Here is a 15,140-nt window from a genome sequence, read left to right as displayed (position 1 = left end):
CAATGGAAACAGTAGTTCTCAATTAGTTACACTAATAGCTCCTGGAATCTCCTGTGCCCAACAGGAAAGAGACAGTGAAATTAGGACTCTATCAGGAAGCAGAGTTTGCAGGAAGGGTGGGAACCACAGTTATAAAGTCAAGGAAAGAGTCAACCTGAGCAGCTGCGGGAAGGGTAGAAAGCCAAGGACCATAGGTCCCACTGGCATGTAAACTAACTTTTTCACCGTACCTTATACCTTTCAATATCCCCTAGGTCTCAGAGATAGGCCACTAAGCAATTACCAGCAGTATTTATTAAACATTTATACTTTGAATTCTCCATTTCAAACTATTCCCTTCAATATCTGTTGCCAAAGATATCGAAGCCATCCATCATTGGCTTCACTTGTCTTCAAGGTTCATCAGTGCCTGCACTGTAAAGAAACAAACTGTGAGACTGGAGAGCAGGGAATATTCAGAACATACAAATGTTTGAAGTCTCTGCTTTTCTGGGTTCTCACACAAATTTTTACTAATGTTTACTTTTAATTAAGCCATGTGTTGCTTGTCAACTATAATTGAAAAAAATTAAGCCATATACACCTGTACTCTTTGCCATACATGCATTAATGAGGATTAAAGAAGCTGCCTTGCTATCTTATCTCTTTCATCCTGTTCTCCTCAGAGAACAAGTGAGAAGGAAAGGCTGAGGACAACTGGAAAGAGCAAAATTAACCTTAGGCAACATTTTAAAGTACATGAATGTCTTTTTTGACATCCTGTTCTAAATTCCACATTCCAATGCTATAAATTTCTTTTAATGCCTCCCTGTGCCCACCACAAACACACATTCTGTTATTTTCACATTGAGTTGATTTCAATTAGGTATGAGGAAGATAACACTAATCCATATTAAGTTGTAAAAAAGGGCTCCTAACTCGGTGTTTACTTCTAGAGGGAAAATTTATTCATCCAAATTAATCTTCAAATGGTAAAATTTCAAGTGAGAAACTTAAGGAAAATAACTCTACTATTTAAATCACATACTTCTCTCTGCCTCAGCTGACACTAGAAGGCACTGAAAGGAAGAGAAGTCTATAATTCATAAAGCTCTCTGAGAAGTTGAGAGTAGTGGGCATTTGTGGGGTTTCTGCTCACTATCTAATCCCTACAGCTATCAGTCATTATACATGCAACCTCAAAAACTTGAGCCTAAGGCCCTACTGCTCAGGTCTAAAATGTGCCTTCTAACAGAAGAAATGTACAAAAAGGGTGGGTCACCAAAAATGAGTAAGAGCCCACCTTGTCTTAATTCCCAACAATTAGAACACTCTCCTCTTAGAAAATAAGCTATCAGACATGAAAGGGTTTAGGTGTCCCCTACTAGAGAAACAAAATTGCCAGGTTCTCTCTAGAAGAAATAGGAACATATGTCCAGAGTGTAACATGTCAAACCAAGGATTTACCTTTTTTCGGTATAAGGTGGAAATTTAGAAGCTGAGATATCAAAATAGTGGACACCCACTTGCTTATCCTCAGTTATATATGCTACTCCAATTGTACTTAACTCCTGGTCCCTATGACTGCCCCAATTCCATACCTGCAAACTCTTGCAACTGCTTACGCTCCTCTAGGTTATACTGAAGCTTTTCTAGCAACTCAAAATACCGGAAGAGTGAATCTCTAGGCCAAACAACGCACTCATCCTGATCCGTGTCCATCAGCCCAGGCAGATTCTGGTGCACATGGGTCTCCCAGTCCAATTCACCTTAAGAAGATGGAGGAATTCTTCTTAAAAACAAATAGATTTGTGGAAGTTGGAAAAGAACTGATAAATCCTATGGTGTGCGGGGGAGAAAGAAGGGAGGAAAGAGGTAACAGGAAGCAGAGAGGAAGGTAAAGGGTACATTACTAAGATACCACTTTTTACAATAAGCAAAGACAGCTACAGCCACACTTATCCAAAGTGAGGCAGAAGTACAGGGAAAATGAAGCACACAAAAAGTAAAATCAGACTGGTAGAGAAAACTGGGAAGTAGATATAGTGGGAGAGCTCTTATTAAGATTGGGATGTCTCCTAGAGAAGTCTGAATTCAAATGGAAGAAACCCCCTGCTGGGTATGGGAGGCTAGGGGAAGGTCAAGGGGAGAAGAAAAAAAAAGGAGACATATATAATACTCTTCGTAATACTTTAAGCAATAAAACAATTTTAAAAAATAGTAAAAAATAAAGAAAAAAGAAAATAAAATAAAATTATACTGAGAAAAAAAAAAAAAGAAACCCCCTGCTTACCAATAGAGTCAAATTGTCTGGATTCAGAAGGGGAAAGGAGGGAAGATGAAGGTTTGGAGGAAGCAGATGAGGAGGAGGAGGAGGAAGAGGAGGACTTTTCTTTTTTTGACCCAGATGCTCTTGAATCTTCTTCAGAGAAACTGCTTTCAGACTCTTCTTTAGAACCTTCTTCTGATAAGTCCATAGATTCTGTTTGTTGACTGGTCTTTCTATAAGTAAATGAAGAAATTTTATTGCCTGAAATACATTTATGAGATATAGTTAGCTCTTTCATTATTCTGGTGCTGCCCCTAGCTATCTCTCTCTCTTTTTTTTTCTTTCTTTTTAAAAAAAATGTATTTTAATGATTTTTTTTTACAGAGAGGAAGGGAGAGGGATAGAGAGTTAGAAACATCGATCAGCTGCCTCCTGCACACCTCCTACTGGGGATGTGCCTGCAACCAAGGTACATGCCCTTGACTGGAATCAAACCTGGGACCCTTCAGTCCGCAGACCAATGCTCTATCCACTGAGCCAAACCGGTCAGGGCCCCTGGCCATCTCTTAACACTGAGACTTAAGGCTATGAGGGCCAAACTGCTCATTGCATATACAAATTATTGTATAACAAGCCCCAAATCTGAGCTTAAGCACTTCTAACCTCAAATATCCCATGTGCTATATCTGTATTTAGTGCCCCTCACCACATAGCTTCTGTGCTCAATTTTACTCAGGCTTCCACATTCCATACACAACCTTATTTTGCCAAGCTCCCCATTCCATAGCCCTATGCCTATAACACCTCAACTATAGCCTTTGCCCCCATGATCTATCTCTTAATAGTAGAGGGCTCCTGGGCTCAGCTCTTGGTCTTTTATCTTCTCCATCTATCATCACTCCTTTGGTGATCTCATCTGAGTTTAAATGACTACTAAATGCAAATTTAAACCTCTATTCCAGACCTCATTCCTCAATCCAGTCTATTATATGCAACCTTGACTCACATATCATCACTTGAATGTCTAATAGACATCTCAAATTTAACCAAAACTGAACTCTTATCCATCATATCTCTTCCACCAATAGCCTTCCCCATCTCAGCTAATTCATCCTACCAGTTGCTCAGGCCAAAACTTTGGAGTCATCCTGAACTCTTCTCTTCTATACCACATCCAATCCATCATGAAGTTCTGTTGACTCTATCTTCAAAATACATCTTTTTTCACTGGCACCACTGGTACCACTCTGGTCTGAGGCATTATCACCCCTTGCTTGGAGAGCAGTATCGCCTCCTAACTTATTTCTCTGTTCCTTCCCTCATTCTTCTATAGCCTATCAACATAGAAACCAGGGTGACCCTTCTTAAATGTAAGTCATTGTGCTCACTTCGGCAGCACATATACTAAAATTGGAACGATACAGAGAAGATTAGCATGGCCCCTGCGCAAGGATGACACGCAAATTCGTGAAGCGTTCCATATTTTAAAAAAAATAAATGTAAGTCATTGCATGTCACTGCTCTGCTCTGTTCCCCATTTCACTCAGAGTCAAAGTCTAAATCCCTGCAATGGCCTCCACAACCTTACAGAACAGGGTCCTCATTATCTCCTATCGCTCTTCCCCTGCTCACTTTGCTGCAGTCACAATGGCTTCTTTGCTCTTTCTGAAACACATCAGGCATGGACCTTTGTACTAGCTGTTCCCTCTTCCTGGAACACTCTTCCATAGATATACACATAGCAACCCCCTCACCTAATCCAAGTGTTTGCTCAAATGTTACCTTTTCAGTGCGGCCATACCAACCACCTTATTTAAGATTACAACGGATCTGCAACCCCCACCCTGTACTCCAATCCCCCTTAACCTGTCCTATTTTTTTTATGCTTATTATATTTTAACATATTAATATATTTACTTGATATATTCATTATTTATTGTCTCTTTCCCCTACCCTAGTATGTAAGCTACATGAGAGCAGGCATTATTGTCTTTTTTTTTTTTAAATCCTCACCTGAGGATATTTTTTCCATTGATTTTTTTAGAGAGAGTAAAAGGGAGAGGAAGAGAGAGAAACATCTATGTGAGCAAGACACATTGACTGGTTGCCTCCCACATGTGCCCCAACTGGGCCAGGTGATAGAGCCTGCAACCGAAGTACGTGCCCTTGACCAGAATCGAACCCTGGATGCTTCAGTCTGAGGGCCAACACTTTATCCACTGAGCCAAACTGACTCCCTCTGGAAGTTCTAGGGGAGAAGGTTCCTTGCTTCTTCTAGCTCTGGCAGTTAGTTGCCTAGCATTCATTGGCTTCTATTGACTTGTGGTTGCATCACTCCAATCTCTATATCTGTCTTCACATCTCCTCTTATTCTCTATGTCAGTGGTTCTCAACCTTCCTAATGCCATGACCCTTTAATACAGTTCCTCATGTTTTGGTGACCCCCAATTTCATTGTTACAAATTGAACATAATTAAAGCATAGTGATTAATCACAAAGACAATATGTAATTATATATGTGTTTTCCTATGGTCTTAGGCGACCTCTGTGAAAGGGTCGTTCGACCCCCAAAGGGGTCTCGACCCACAGGTTGAGAACCGCTGCTCAATGTCCATGTCTCCTCCTCTTCTGTATCTGATAAGGGCCCTTATCACTGGATTTAGCATCTACCTGGGTAATCCAGAATAATCACATCTCAAGATCCTTAACTTAATTACATCTGCAAAGACCCTTTTCCCTAATAAGGTCATGTTCCCAGATTCTGGGGGTTAGGGCATGGGCGTATCTTTTTGGGGGCTACCATTCAACCCACTATGATCAATAGTTACTGAATGAATGAATGCCCTCTCAAAGCCAATTTTCATCTCTGGTTTTCTACCCTCTCCTCCTTCATGTGTGTCTATCCCAGTTCATGTACATACTCCTAACCTGATTTCCACTTTGCTCAAGCTTGACCTCAGTCCATCAGGGGACAGGTTTTGTCTCCTGCAAAGCAAAAAACACAGAAGAGTGAAGAGCGTTATACTGAAGCAGGAATTTAATAAAGAAAATAATTCATATCATAAAATAAAGAAAACTAAGTGAAGAGAACAAATTGTGGTAAAGGGGTGAAAAAGAGTAGGGACATCCCCAACGGGAGATAAAGAATCAGGCAACAGTCTAGAGCTGGGGCATTGTAACCCTTGGGCAAATCTCCTGTCACAAGAGAAAGATGGAGTCAAGGCCAAAGAGTAAAAACAGGGAATGAGATCAGGAAACCTTTGAGAACTAAAGTTGGGTTTGAAAATGGAGAGGCAGACCTCTGGATAATCTGCCGCTTGAATATGCCGGCTTTGAGCTGGACTTCCAGATGTGTCATCTCTTCACTCAGCTCATTCCTGATGGTCTGAAAGTTAGTAACTGACCCAAAGGGCCATTAGGAGTTGAGAATGTGACAAGACCTAGGGAGAGAACTTAGGTGGGGAGAAACCAAGTGAAATATTCATTATAGGCCCCAAGCCTTCCTGAAGTATCAGGTTCTCTCGCTCCATTATCCACCACTATTAGCTTTCACTCTAATTTCTTCCCAACTACCCCTCCCATCAAGTTTTACCTCTTCTATGCTTACCCATCATTGCTACTATGATATTTCGAAAGATAATGGAACCAAGTAACAACGAAAGGATGACATAGATGCTGCTGAAGGTTCGGCTGACTTCAGGCACCTTCCAGATGTCCTGAAGCAGTGCATACCAATGATCCAGGGTGAAGAGAATGAACACTGTCACTAGGGAATGCAATGGGTCCCTAAAGAAAAAGGTGTGTGTATAGATAAAACAGAAATCTAAACCTCTCAGACAGTTTCCTTCTCACTTTTTTTTCTTCATTCTCACTCTTACTAGTAAAGCAACCTAAGAGCATTTCTTTATAGTTTGCTCTGACTCTGGCTACTTTTCTACTGTGCTCAATTTTTTTTAGCTAATCATTCTTCAGTTTGAGGTTGTTTTATTAGGTTTTCCTTTATCGTGAATAATTTATGAATTTCACATACTATTCCATTAGTACCTGGGACATAGTATGTACTCAATAAATAGGTACTGCCCTAGCCAGTTTGGCTCAGTGGATAGAGCGTCAGCCTGCGGACTGAAGGGTCCCAGGTTCAATTCCAGTGAAGGGCACGTGTCCAGGTTGTGGGCTCAATCCCCAGTAGGGGGTGTGAAGGAAGCAGCTGATCAATGATTCTCTCTCATCACTGATGTTTCTATCTCTCTCTCCTTCTCCCTTCCTCTCTAAAAGCAATAAAATATATATTTTTTAAATAAATAAATAGGTACTGACTGAATTTGTAAAAATTGAATGGACTACCATTTATGTATCATTTTTTGGTAAGCTCATTCTCCACTGCCCTACAGACTTCACCTAACAGAAGAGCACTTACAAATTTAGCAAACATCATTCCTATTTAGTTTGTTGGTATGAACTGATAGGCAAGTAAATGAATGGATTTGTGACATAAACATATGATCCCAAATAATAAATGATAATGAATATATCACAAAAGCTGTCAGAAACCTATTTAAAATTTCCTTCTTAGTCCTCCATAAACAATTTGTTGGAAACATCAAGGCCTGAATAGGATAAATAGGACTTTCCTAACTTGTACTCTTAAAAAACTACTAAGAAAGACCTGAGAGGTGCTGACAAGATTGGATTCCAATTCATAAATATTATCACCTCTAAATCCAAATTGATTTTCTACTAGTAATCAGTGTTCTCTAGACAAAGATCTTAAGAGGATTCTACTTTTGAATGAATATAGGTGTGCGCATGTGTAATCCCTACACCTAGAGATTGGGGAAAAACTAGTGAGCATGTTTGAGAGTGACATTTATTACCACAATGTGTGTAAGTACTCTGCTAAGTGCGTTAATGCATTACCTCATTTACCCCTACACTCTTATTCTCATTTTTCAAAAGAGGTAATAGAGGCATAGAAACCAGGACTTAACCACTGGAATATACTGCCATTTAAAGATGGTTGATGAAGGTGTATATGAATTTGCAAAATCCACAGCAAATCTGGTAGCTGCCCTGTCCTCAAAATCAGAGTGAATACCACTAACTATTCCTTTGCTTTCTCTTTGCCTCTCCTTCCTGCGTTCTATTCCAATTTTTTTACAATAGACTATACTTTCTGTATTACTATACTTTAGACTAGCTTCCTGGTTTCATGCCCAAATTCTCTCCCCCTACCCAGGATTCTCCCAGTCCTGCCTACGAGAAGAAGTCTTGGTACACCAGGTCCTGGCGAGTTGAACGGGTATAATCCTCGAAGAAGTAGACACCGGCCACAGCAAAAATGTAGAAGAAGATGATCAGCAGCAACAAAAGGAACGTCATGCTCTAGAAGCCATGACTTCAAGTTAGTGCTGGACCAAACAAGGCTGATTTCCACCTATAGCCCAGTCAAGCCCACCCTGTCAACCCCCCAACAAACCCTCACTTCGCCCTGAGCCCAGCCATCTTAGTGCACAGCAGCTTGACCACAGCCCTTTCTCATCCAGTAACATATCTCAGGATCTTTCATTGCCTTCTTTGTCCCACCCAGACTTGTCTCGTGTAACCCCCATGTTTGTCCACCTTGCCCACCTGGTTTTGCTGCTACAGTCAAATCACCTTAAGGGCCCTGACCAGGGCCAAAATAATGACTCGAACTTGAGGGATTCGTGTAAAGAGTTTGAGAGACCTTAGAACCCGGCAGATCCTCAGCAACTGGAGCCATGCAGACTGGCCTGCTACCCCTGTCAGCACCACAATCTCAGGAAGCAGGGACTGTAGGAAACACACAGATTATGAGTAAAATATACCCAAAAGCACCCACACAGTTGTTCCTTCGTTATCTGGTTGTTGTTTTTTCATAGTTCCTTGGGGATTATCCCTTGAATAACATTCTCTGGTGATTGTTTCCTATTTGGTCCTTCTATACTAAATTACTTAAACTCTATACTTCAATTTGCTCAGACATAAAATGGGGATAGCCCTAGCCAGTTTGGCTCAGTGGATAGAGCGTCAACCTGCAGATGATTCAGGTCAAGGGCACATACCTTGGTTGCAGGGCTCATGCAGGAGGCAACCAATTGACGTGTTTCTCTCACATCAATGTTTCTCTCTGTCTTTCCCTCTCTCTTCCATTTCCCCCCAAAATTAATGGAAAAGTATCCTCGGGTGAGGATTAACAAAAAAAATTAAAAATAAATAAAGAGGGGATAAAACAGTGCCTATCTCATTGGGTTGTTGTGGAGTTCAAATGAGAAAATACATGTGAACAGTGCCTGGCAACTAGTAAGTGCTCAGTAACTGGTAGACATTATTGTTGGGGTTAATGTTGGGGTTAGATTCTGCCTTGCTCCTAATACCAACTCCTGCAATGAATGAACTTCAGTTTTAAAAGATGGGGGGGGGGAGGAAGTTAGGTACATTTCTATTTGTTTCTTCCTGTGATCTAACTATCTTAACTTTTCTTGTCATTTTGATTCACCTAGGCACATTCCTCAGCCCACTAAACTAATCCTCAGGATAGCTATCCTTACCAATATGGTAACAACAAAATCAAAGACATTCCAGGCATTCTTCCAGAAGAGGGAAAAGCTGGAGAGCCACATAAGAAGGATCTCCAAGATGAAAATAAGTAAGATGAACCAAGCTGCCACCTCCAGAGTCAGCTTCAGTGGCCACAGTTCGGTATTTGTGGATTCAAGCAATTCTGTGAGAATAGAGCAAAGGATGAATAAAGGTTAGGGAAGTGGGAAGCTGAATGATAGAGAATGATCACAACCTGTTATAAACCACAGTTGTGTCCACTGCTACTACACTTTTTAGTTTCTCTAAAAACTGTGGTTGCTTCAACCTGTAAAATACAAGGGTGGACAGAATCAAATATGAAAAATATCTGCGACTCATCTCTCCTACTGGTATGGATATGCCTAACAGCTGCCTATTAGTCACTGCCTTCCCACTCTGGGATCACACAAATTCCTCTCTTAACTACCACCAACCCTATCTGCTGTACTGTCAACCCCCTTCCCATCTTAAATTTCACAAAGAAGCAATGAGCCTTGAGAATAGATGAAAATGTAGGACCATGATATATATTAAGTGCTTTATAAGGGATGTAGAAACAAGAAGCCAAATTCATGGGGCATATTGAGTCAAAACAATTGCTTGGTTCTTTGTGTTGTTGTTTTGTGTGCGTGTGCGTGTGTGTGTGTGTGTGTGTGTGTGTGTGTGTTTTAGAGAAAGAGGTGGTGGGGAAGGAGAAAGAGAGAAGGAGAAACATTGATTTTGTTGTTCCACCCATGCATGTATTCATTGGTCAACTCTTGTAGGTGCCCTAAGCAGGGATTGAGCCTACAACCTTGTTGTAACAGGATGCTAATCTAACTAACTGAGTTACCCAGCCAGGGTTATTTGTTAGCTTTTAAAACTTCCCCTTTCTTCTATAAAATTGATTTTGTTCTGCAAAGCAAATAGAATCCTTTACTTTCTTTCTAGAATCCTATTATTTGCTAACTGCTATCCCTTAACTCATTGCCTTAATCTTTCAACCTTCTTCATCTCTTTTATACATTTAGTGAATGTATATCATGCTATTAAAAAAATACATTGAGATTAAAATAGGCTTAAAAGCTAAAAATTTAATATTTTTCCTTTTGAAACAGAATACTCTGAGAGCCTGCAAATGCACTATGACTGATATGCTTGGCAGTTGATGGAGATCAGAAGAGCATACTCAATCATCCTGAAGAACACAACTGCTGTGTAGATTGTGACACACAGTTTTATATCGTTATTGCTTTTAGTAATATTTTTGGCAAATTATATCCATATTTTGTTGGAAATAAGGACTATTCATACTTGCAATGTGTTACTATCCAAGAAAATGAATCAAATCTTCTTTCTTCTCTCTCATCATTCAGAAACAAAATATGAAAATTATAAAAACAACCAATATCACTGTGAAAGTTTTTTTCTATTTTTTATGCCCTAACACATTTCCATCTACATTTTAACATATATCACATGTATCTATCATATAATACATAATGTTGTAAGCCTGAAACTAATGTTATATGTCAATTATATCTCTATTGAAAAAACAAAACAAAAAATAGCCTGGCCAATGTGGCTAAGCAATTGAGTGTCGACCTATGAACCAGGAGGTCATAGTTCGATTCCTGGTCAGGGCACATGCCTGGGTTGTGGGCTTGATCCCCAGTGTGGGGCGTGCAGGAGACAGGTGATCAATGATTCTCTCTCATCACTGATGTTTCTCTCTCTCCCTCTCCCTTCCTCTGAAATCAATAAAAAAAATTAAAAAATAATACTTAAAGTAAAAAATATTATAGCCCTGACTAGTTTGGCTCAGTGGTTGGAGAGTCAGCCCAAGGACCAAAGGGTCATGGTTTCGATTCCCGGTAAAGGGCATGTACCTCGGTTGCTGGTTTGATCCTCAGCCCCATCGGGGGAGGAAGGCAACCAGTCAATGTGACTCTCTCTCTCTCTCTCTCTCTCTTCACATCCCCCTCCTTCCTCCCTTCCACTCTCTCTAAAACTCAATGGAAAAAAATATCCTCGGGTGAGGATTAAAAAAAAGATAGATTGATAGATGATATCTAAATAAATAGATAGGTAGATGGATATTCAAATACTAAAACAAATAATTAAAAATTCAAAACTCAATATATCAACTGCATAGCCAAGATGAATCCTTCTCCAAGTTGTTAGAGAAATAAAACTGTTTTTTTAAAAAATAAAAATTATATAATATATAAAATAAATATATTTGATCCCAAAATCAAACTTAATATGTTATTTTAAAATTCATTTGTACACAAACCATATATTTTCTTTAAAAATAGCACAAAACACTTATAAAGTGGCAAAAGTAAAAATTTGCTCACATGATTTTTAAAATTATGTGTTAAAAACAATATTTAATATGCTAGTCTAAAATATTATTTTTACTTAAACTTGCTTCTTTATATCACATAAAAGTAATTAAGTGATTAAAAGGCCTAAGGAAGCTCTGGCTGTTGTGGCTCTGTGGTTGAGCCAAAAGGTCACAGGTTTGATTCTGGGTCAGGGCACATCCCTGAGTTGTAGGCGTGATCCCCAGTAGGGATTGTACAGGAGGCAGCCAGTCAATGTTTCTCTCTCTCTACAAATCAATAAAATAAAAAAACACGTGGGGGAAAATGGGAGATATTTGTAATACAATCAACGATAAAAAAATATATTTAAAAAAAAAAACCGCCTGGGGTGGGAACCTGGCAGAGGGGAGCTATGGGGGGGAAAAAGAGGAACAACTGTAATAATCTGAATAATAAAGATTTAATTAAAAAAAAACACACAAATCATTAAAAAAGAGAAAATAAACTAGAACAGAGCAGCAACTCCAACAAATAATAGCTCATAGAAAAGAAAAAGCTGATAAGAAAGTACATTAAGTATTTTATTTAAATAAGATGAGCTCTGTCAAAACAAAGTCTAAAGTATGGAGAAAATTATGTAAAACATCTCAATAATTATTTATATTAGTTACATAAAGAAAACAACATTTTGGACCTATCGAATTAAATAAACTATATTATTAAAATAAAATAAAATAAACACCTAAGGAGATTTTAAAGATTATATATGCATTACTGGGAAACAAAATTACAAAACAAAAAAAGATTAGGGAGCTTTGATCTAGAAAACTGTTAATTTTTTTTTCCTATCTTTAACAACATTCTTTGTGTTCTGGAAAATTGTTTTTTAAAAGCCTAAACAAAGCTTTAATGTTTATCACATGAATTAATCTGTTCAAAGAAATCTGTTATTCACAAATAATTATTCCTCCTGCCTTTCTATCATGAGAATCTATATCAGTGATTCCCAAAGTGGGCGCTACCGCCCCCCGGTGGGCGCTGCAGCGATCCAGGGGGGCGGTAATGGCCACAGGCGCATTTGGGGGCGATGAGTAACTGCTATTAAAATTTAAAAAAAATTAATTTCCAGGGGCTGAGTAATATTTTTTCTGGAAAGGGGGCGGTAGGCCAAATAAGTTTGGGAACCACTGATCTATATTATAAAAACCCAGTGGCCCCAACGCTGTAACAACCAAAGACTGGTACCAGGAGGCTGCTGCGTGGTGAGGCGCGCACAGGCGGGTGGGGACTTGACTCTGGGTCTCACAGTGCAGCCGGATTGGGGGGGGTGGGGCGGGGAGTCCTGTGGCTCAGTGGGGTCCTGGGTCTTGCGTGATTTCCTGCAGGTGTGGGTCTCACGCGATTTCATGCGCTCGGTCACTAGTGTACTTAATAAAATACAACTTAACTCTCGGGCAATCTATTTATCCTCTGGCACAGTGATCATGTTTCATATTCAGCCGCTTACCAAACAGAATGGTTAGTGCTATTTTTTTTTTCATTTGCCCATTAGATGCAGGGAATCTTGTACAGGTACTACTACTTACTTTATTCCAAGGCTTAAGACTATATCCCTAACCTCACAAGGGAAATACATACCAATTATACAAGAAATAGGAAAAGTGGGGAACACAGTTCAAAATTCCCATATGTGGAGGAAATAAAACACTTCAAAGTATATATAATATACTGTAGTGGTCAATGACATCAATTATTGTGGTGTAAATATCTTTGACCTAATTGTATTAAAAGACAGTTTTAAAGTAGGAAACTTCTCCAAAACAAGTAAGAATGAAACAAGGAAGTGAGTACTTCCACTGTCCTTTATCCTTTCTGAGCAGTTTGTTTGAGATGATAATCAAATGAGCACATTGATTCTCCAGATTTCTTTTATTGTTAATACATTTCATATAATTTATGACTGGTTTTAGAGTTATTTACTCTTTAAGTCATTTTTTACTAATATCTTACTTGTACCTAACTTTATATACTTTGTGAGTTTTCTTATTCGTACTTAATCTTTCTATATATACTTATAAAAATGTAAATATTGGATCACTCACTGATAGGCACCAATATTTCTAATAGGAAAGTTTAATTCAAACAAATGTAGACTAAACTGACATAAGAAATATAACCAGTCTTCCCATCTCCAGTTCCTTGTTGAGTCTATTACACCCTACCTCTAAGTGTTGAGACTACCTTATATCGACTACACTCTCAAAAGCCCTCCAAATGTATCTAGATCTTAGCAGTTTGCCTATCACAATTCAAATAACATTAAAAATGTAAAATAATCAATTTAAAGGAAAAATGACTTCCCCCTACTTACTCTTTCACTCAATGTCAATTCTTACCTATTTCAACCATCAGTACAATTGCATTCAAAATTATGAGGAATATGATGAAGTTTGTGAAGAGAGGACCTGTTTTCTCTTAAGGAAACATATAGTGGAGTTCTTTGACTCATGCAGGTGAAATAATAGGGGCAAGAATAGAACCAGTGACATTGAGAAGGAAATGGAGTTTGGAAAGAGAAAAATAAAGTCTTGAGGCTGATGGTGAGGCAAGAAAAAGAGTAAAGCCATGGGATAAAATGAGTAGTATGAAAGGATACACTCAAGGACCCATCCAGCCCACAAAGAAAGAGGTGGCCTCCAACTGAAGCGCACTTCAAACTTGCTCATCAGTCTTTGGCTATGCGTAATCCGTCCTTTACGACGAGGCTTTATGGAGAAGCGCACAAGCTGGTGTTGATCTCCTAACATAATTTTCTTCTGATAGTCAGGATCTGTTCCCAAAAAATAAAAAAAGGGTCAGTAGATAATTATAAAGAGAAGTTTGAGGGGCGAGAAGGTATGAAGCGCAGGTAGGCTTGGGGGCAGGAATACTGATTACATAAGGGGCACCCTCGTGGTGGGTCTTGCCTTGCTGCTCCTTCTCACAGCAACTAATATTCGTTTGAAGAGCTAATGTATTGCTTATGATCAATACTGTCCATGCCCAAGAATAAAGACAGCAGGTCCAACTCTCTACGTTTTAAATGTCTTTGGTAAAAACTTCCACAACAGTCAGGGCTGGTAGGCCTAAAAGTTAGTAGCATGGGTTTTATCACCTGGATCCAAATAATTTTATTTTTAAAACCTTTGATTTATCAAGTTTGGTGTGACCTGCGAACTAACAACCATCTCAAACTCCCCTGCATTTTCCACCCTTAAAATTGTCTGTCTGCTGCCTATGCTTTGGAGGATGTGGATGGGAGTCTTAAGATTCTCCTTGGGAAGAGACAGGCTGCTGACCAACGATCTCTCGGATGGTGTGCCGTGGCACAGCTTGGCTCAGGCCTTGCAGATGCTCGATGAGAGAGAAGGTATCGATGAGCCGAGAACGAATGGCATCAGCCCTGGGCAGCTGCATGTGTCCCTCTGGGTTGTAAGTGGCCATGTCTGTTAAGACAATGGAAAAATCACCTATCATTTCATTCTCGGAGTTGCATCCAAGATCAGGGGTATTCTTCCCCTCCTCCCACTCTCTTTGCCCTTAAGAATACAAACACATTGTAACAAGACTCAAGGTTTTTTGGGGTTTTTTTTTGAGACAAAAGGCGCCAGGAGTCCTAAGAGGCTATTGCACCGTTGACGAAGTGGCCGGGCACCTTCCCTTGCCGCGGCATCTCTAATTCAGAGCAGCAGCCACAAGGGTCGGTAGGCGTCCCCGGGGTTGGACAAAGAGGAGTTCGGGCACCACCTGGACCCCGAAGGAACCAGGCAATGCAATGAGGTGGCGCAGTGGGAGGGCTCGCGGCTGCCCCCGAAACAGAAAGCAAGTTCAGAGGAACCGGACAACGTGCCACAGCCTGACATTTGGGTCACGTGTCGGGTCCCAGCGCAGCTCCTGCTCCCAACTTCCGCCAGCGGGCCTCACCTCGGCCCGGGCCCCGCCGC

General features: G+C 39.9%; 1 protein-coding gene across 2 annotated transcripts; it reads right to left on the bottom strand.

The window, feature by feature from the left end:
* Window positions 1-275: 275 nt before the first annotated feature.
* CATSPER2 (cation channel, sperm associated 2) lies at window positions 276-15,134 on the bottom strand. 2 transcript variants are annotated; one of them, XM_014548808.1, is made up of 13 exons: window positions 15,121-15,134; window positions 14,496-14,642; window positions 13,814-13,987; window positions 13,554-13,622; window positions 8,818-8,990; window positions 7,904-8,059; window positions 7,506-7,630; window positions 5,856-6,034; window positions 5,548-5,647; window positions 5,177-5,233; window positions 2,273-2,481; window positions 1,581-1,748; window positions 276-414 (listed from the first exon to the last, which is right to left on the bottom strand). In XM_014548808.1, the coding sequence occupies exons 2-13, from the start codon at window positions 14,638-14,640 to the stop codon at window positions 383-385; spliced, it is 1,587 nt and encodes a 528-aa protein (XP_014404294.1). In that variant the 5' UTR covers window positions 14,641-14,642; window positions 15,121-15,134; the 3' UTR covers window positions 276-382. The 2 variants fall into 2 exon arrangements, with proteins under 2 accessions (XP_014404294.1, XP_005877602.1); XM_005877540.2 differs by lacking the exon at window positions 15,121-15,134 and adding an exon at window positions 14,830-15,110.
* Window positions 15,135-15,140: the final 6 nt, after the last annotated feature.

The sequence above is a fragment of the Myotis brandtii genome, unplaced genomic scaffold, assembly GCF_000412655.1.
Source record: "Myotis brandtii unplaced genomic scaffold, ASM41265v1 scaffold521, whole genome shotgun sequence".
In the NCBI taxonomy this organism is placed as follows: Eukaryota; Metazoa; Chordata; class Mammalia; order Chiroptera; family Vespertilionidae; genus Myotis; species Myotis brandtii.
Note: the sequence above shows the minus strand (reverse complement) of the source record. Positions and strands in the feature narration are given on the sequence as shown.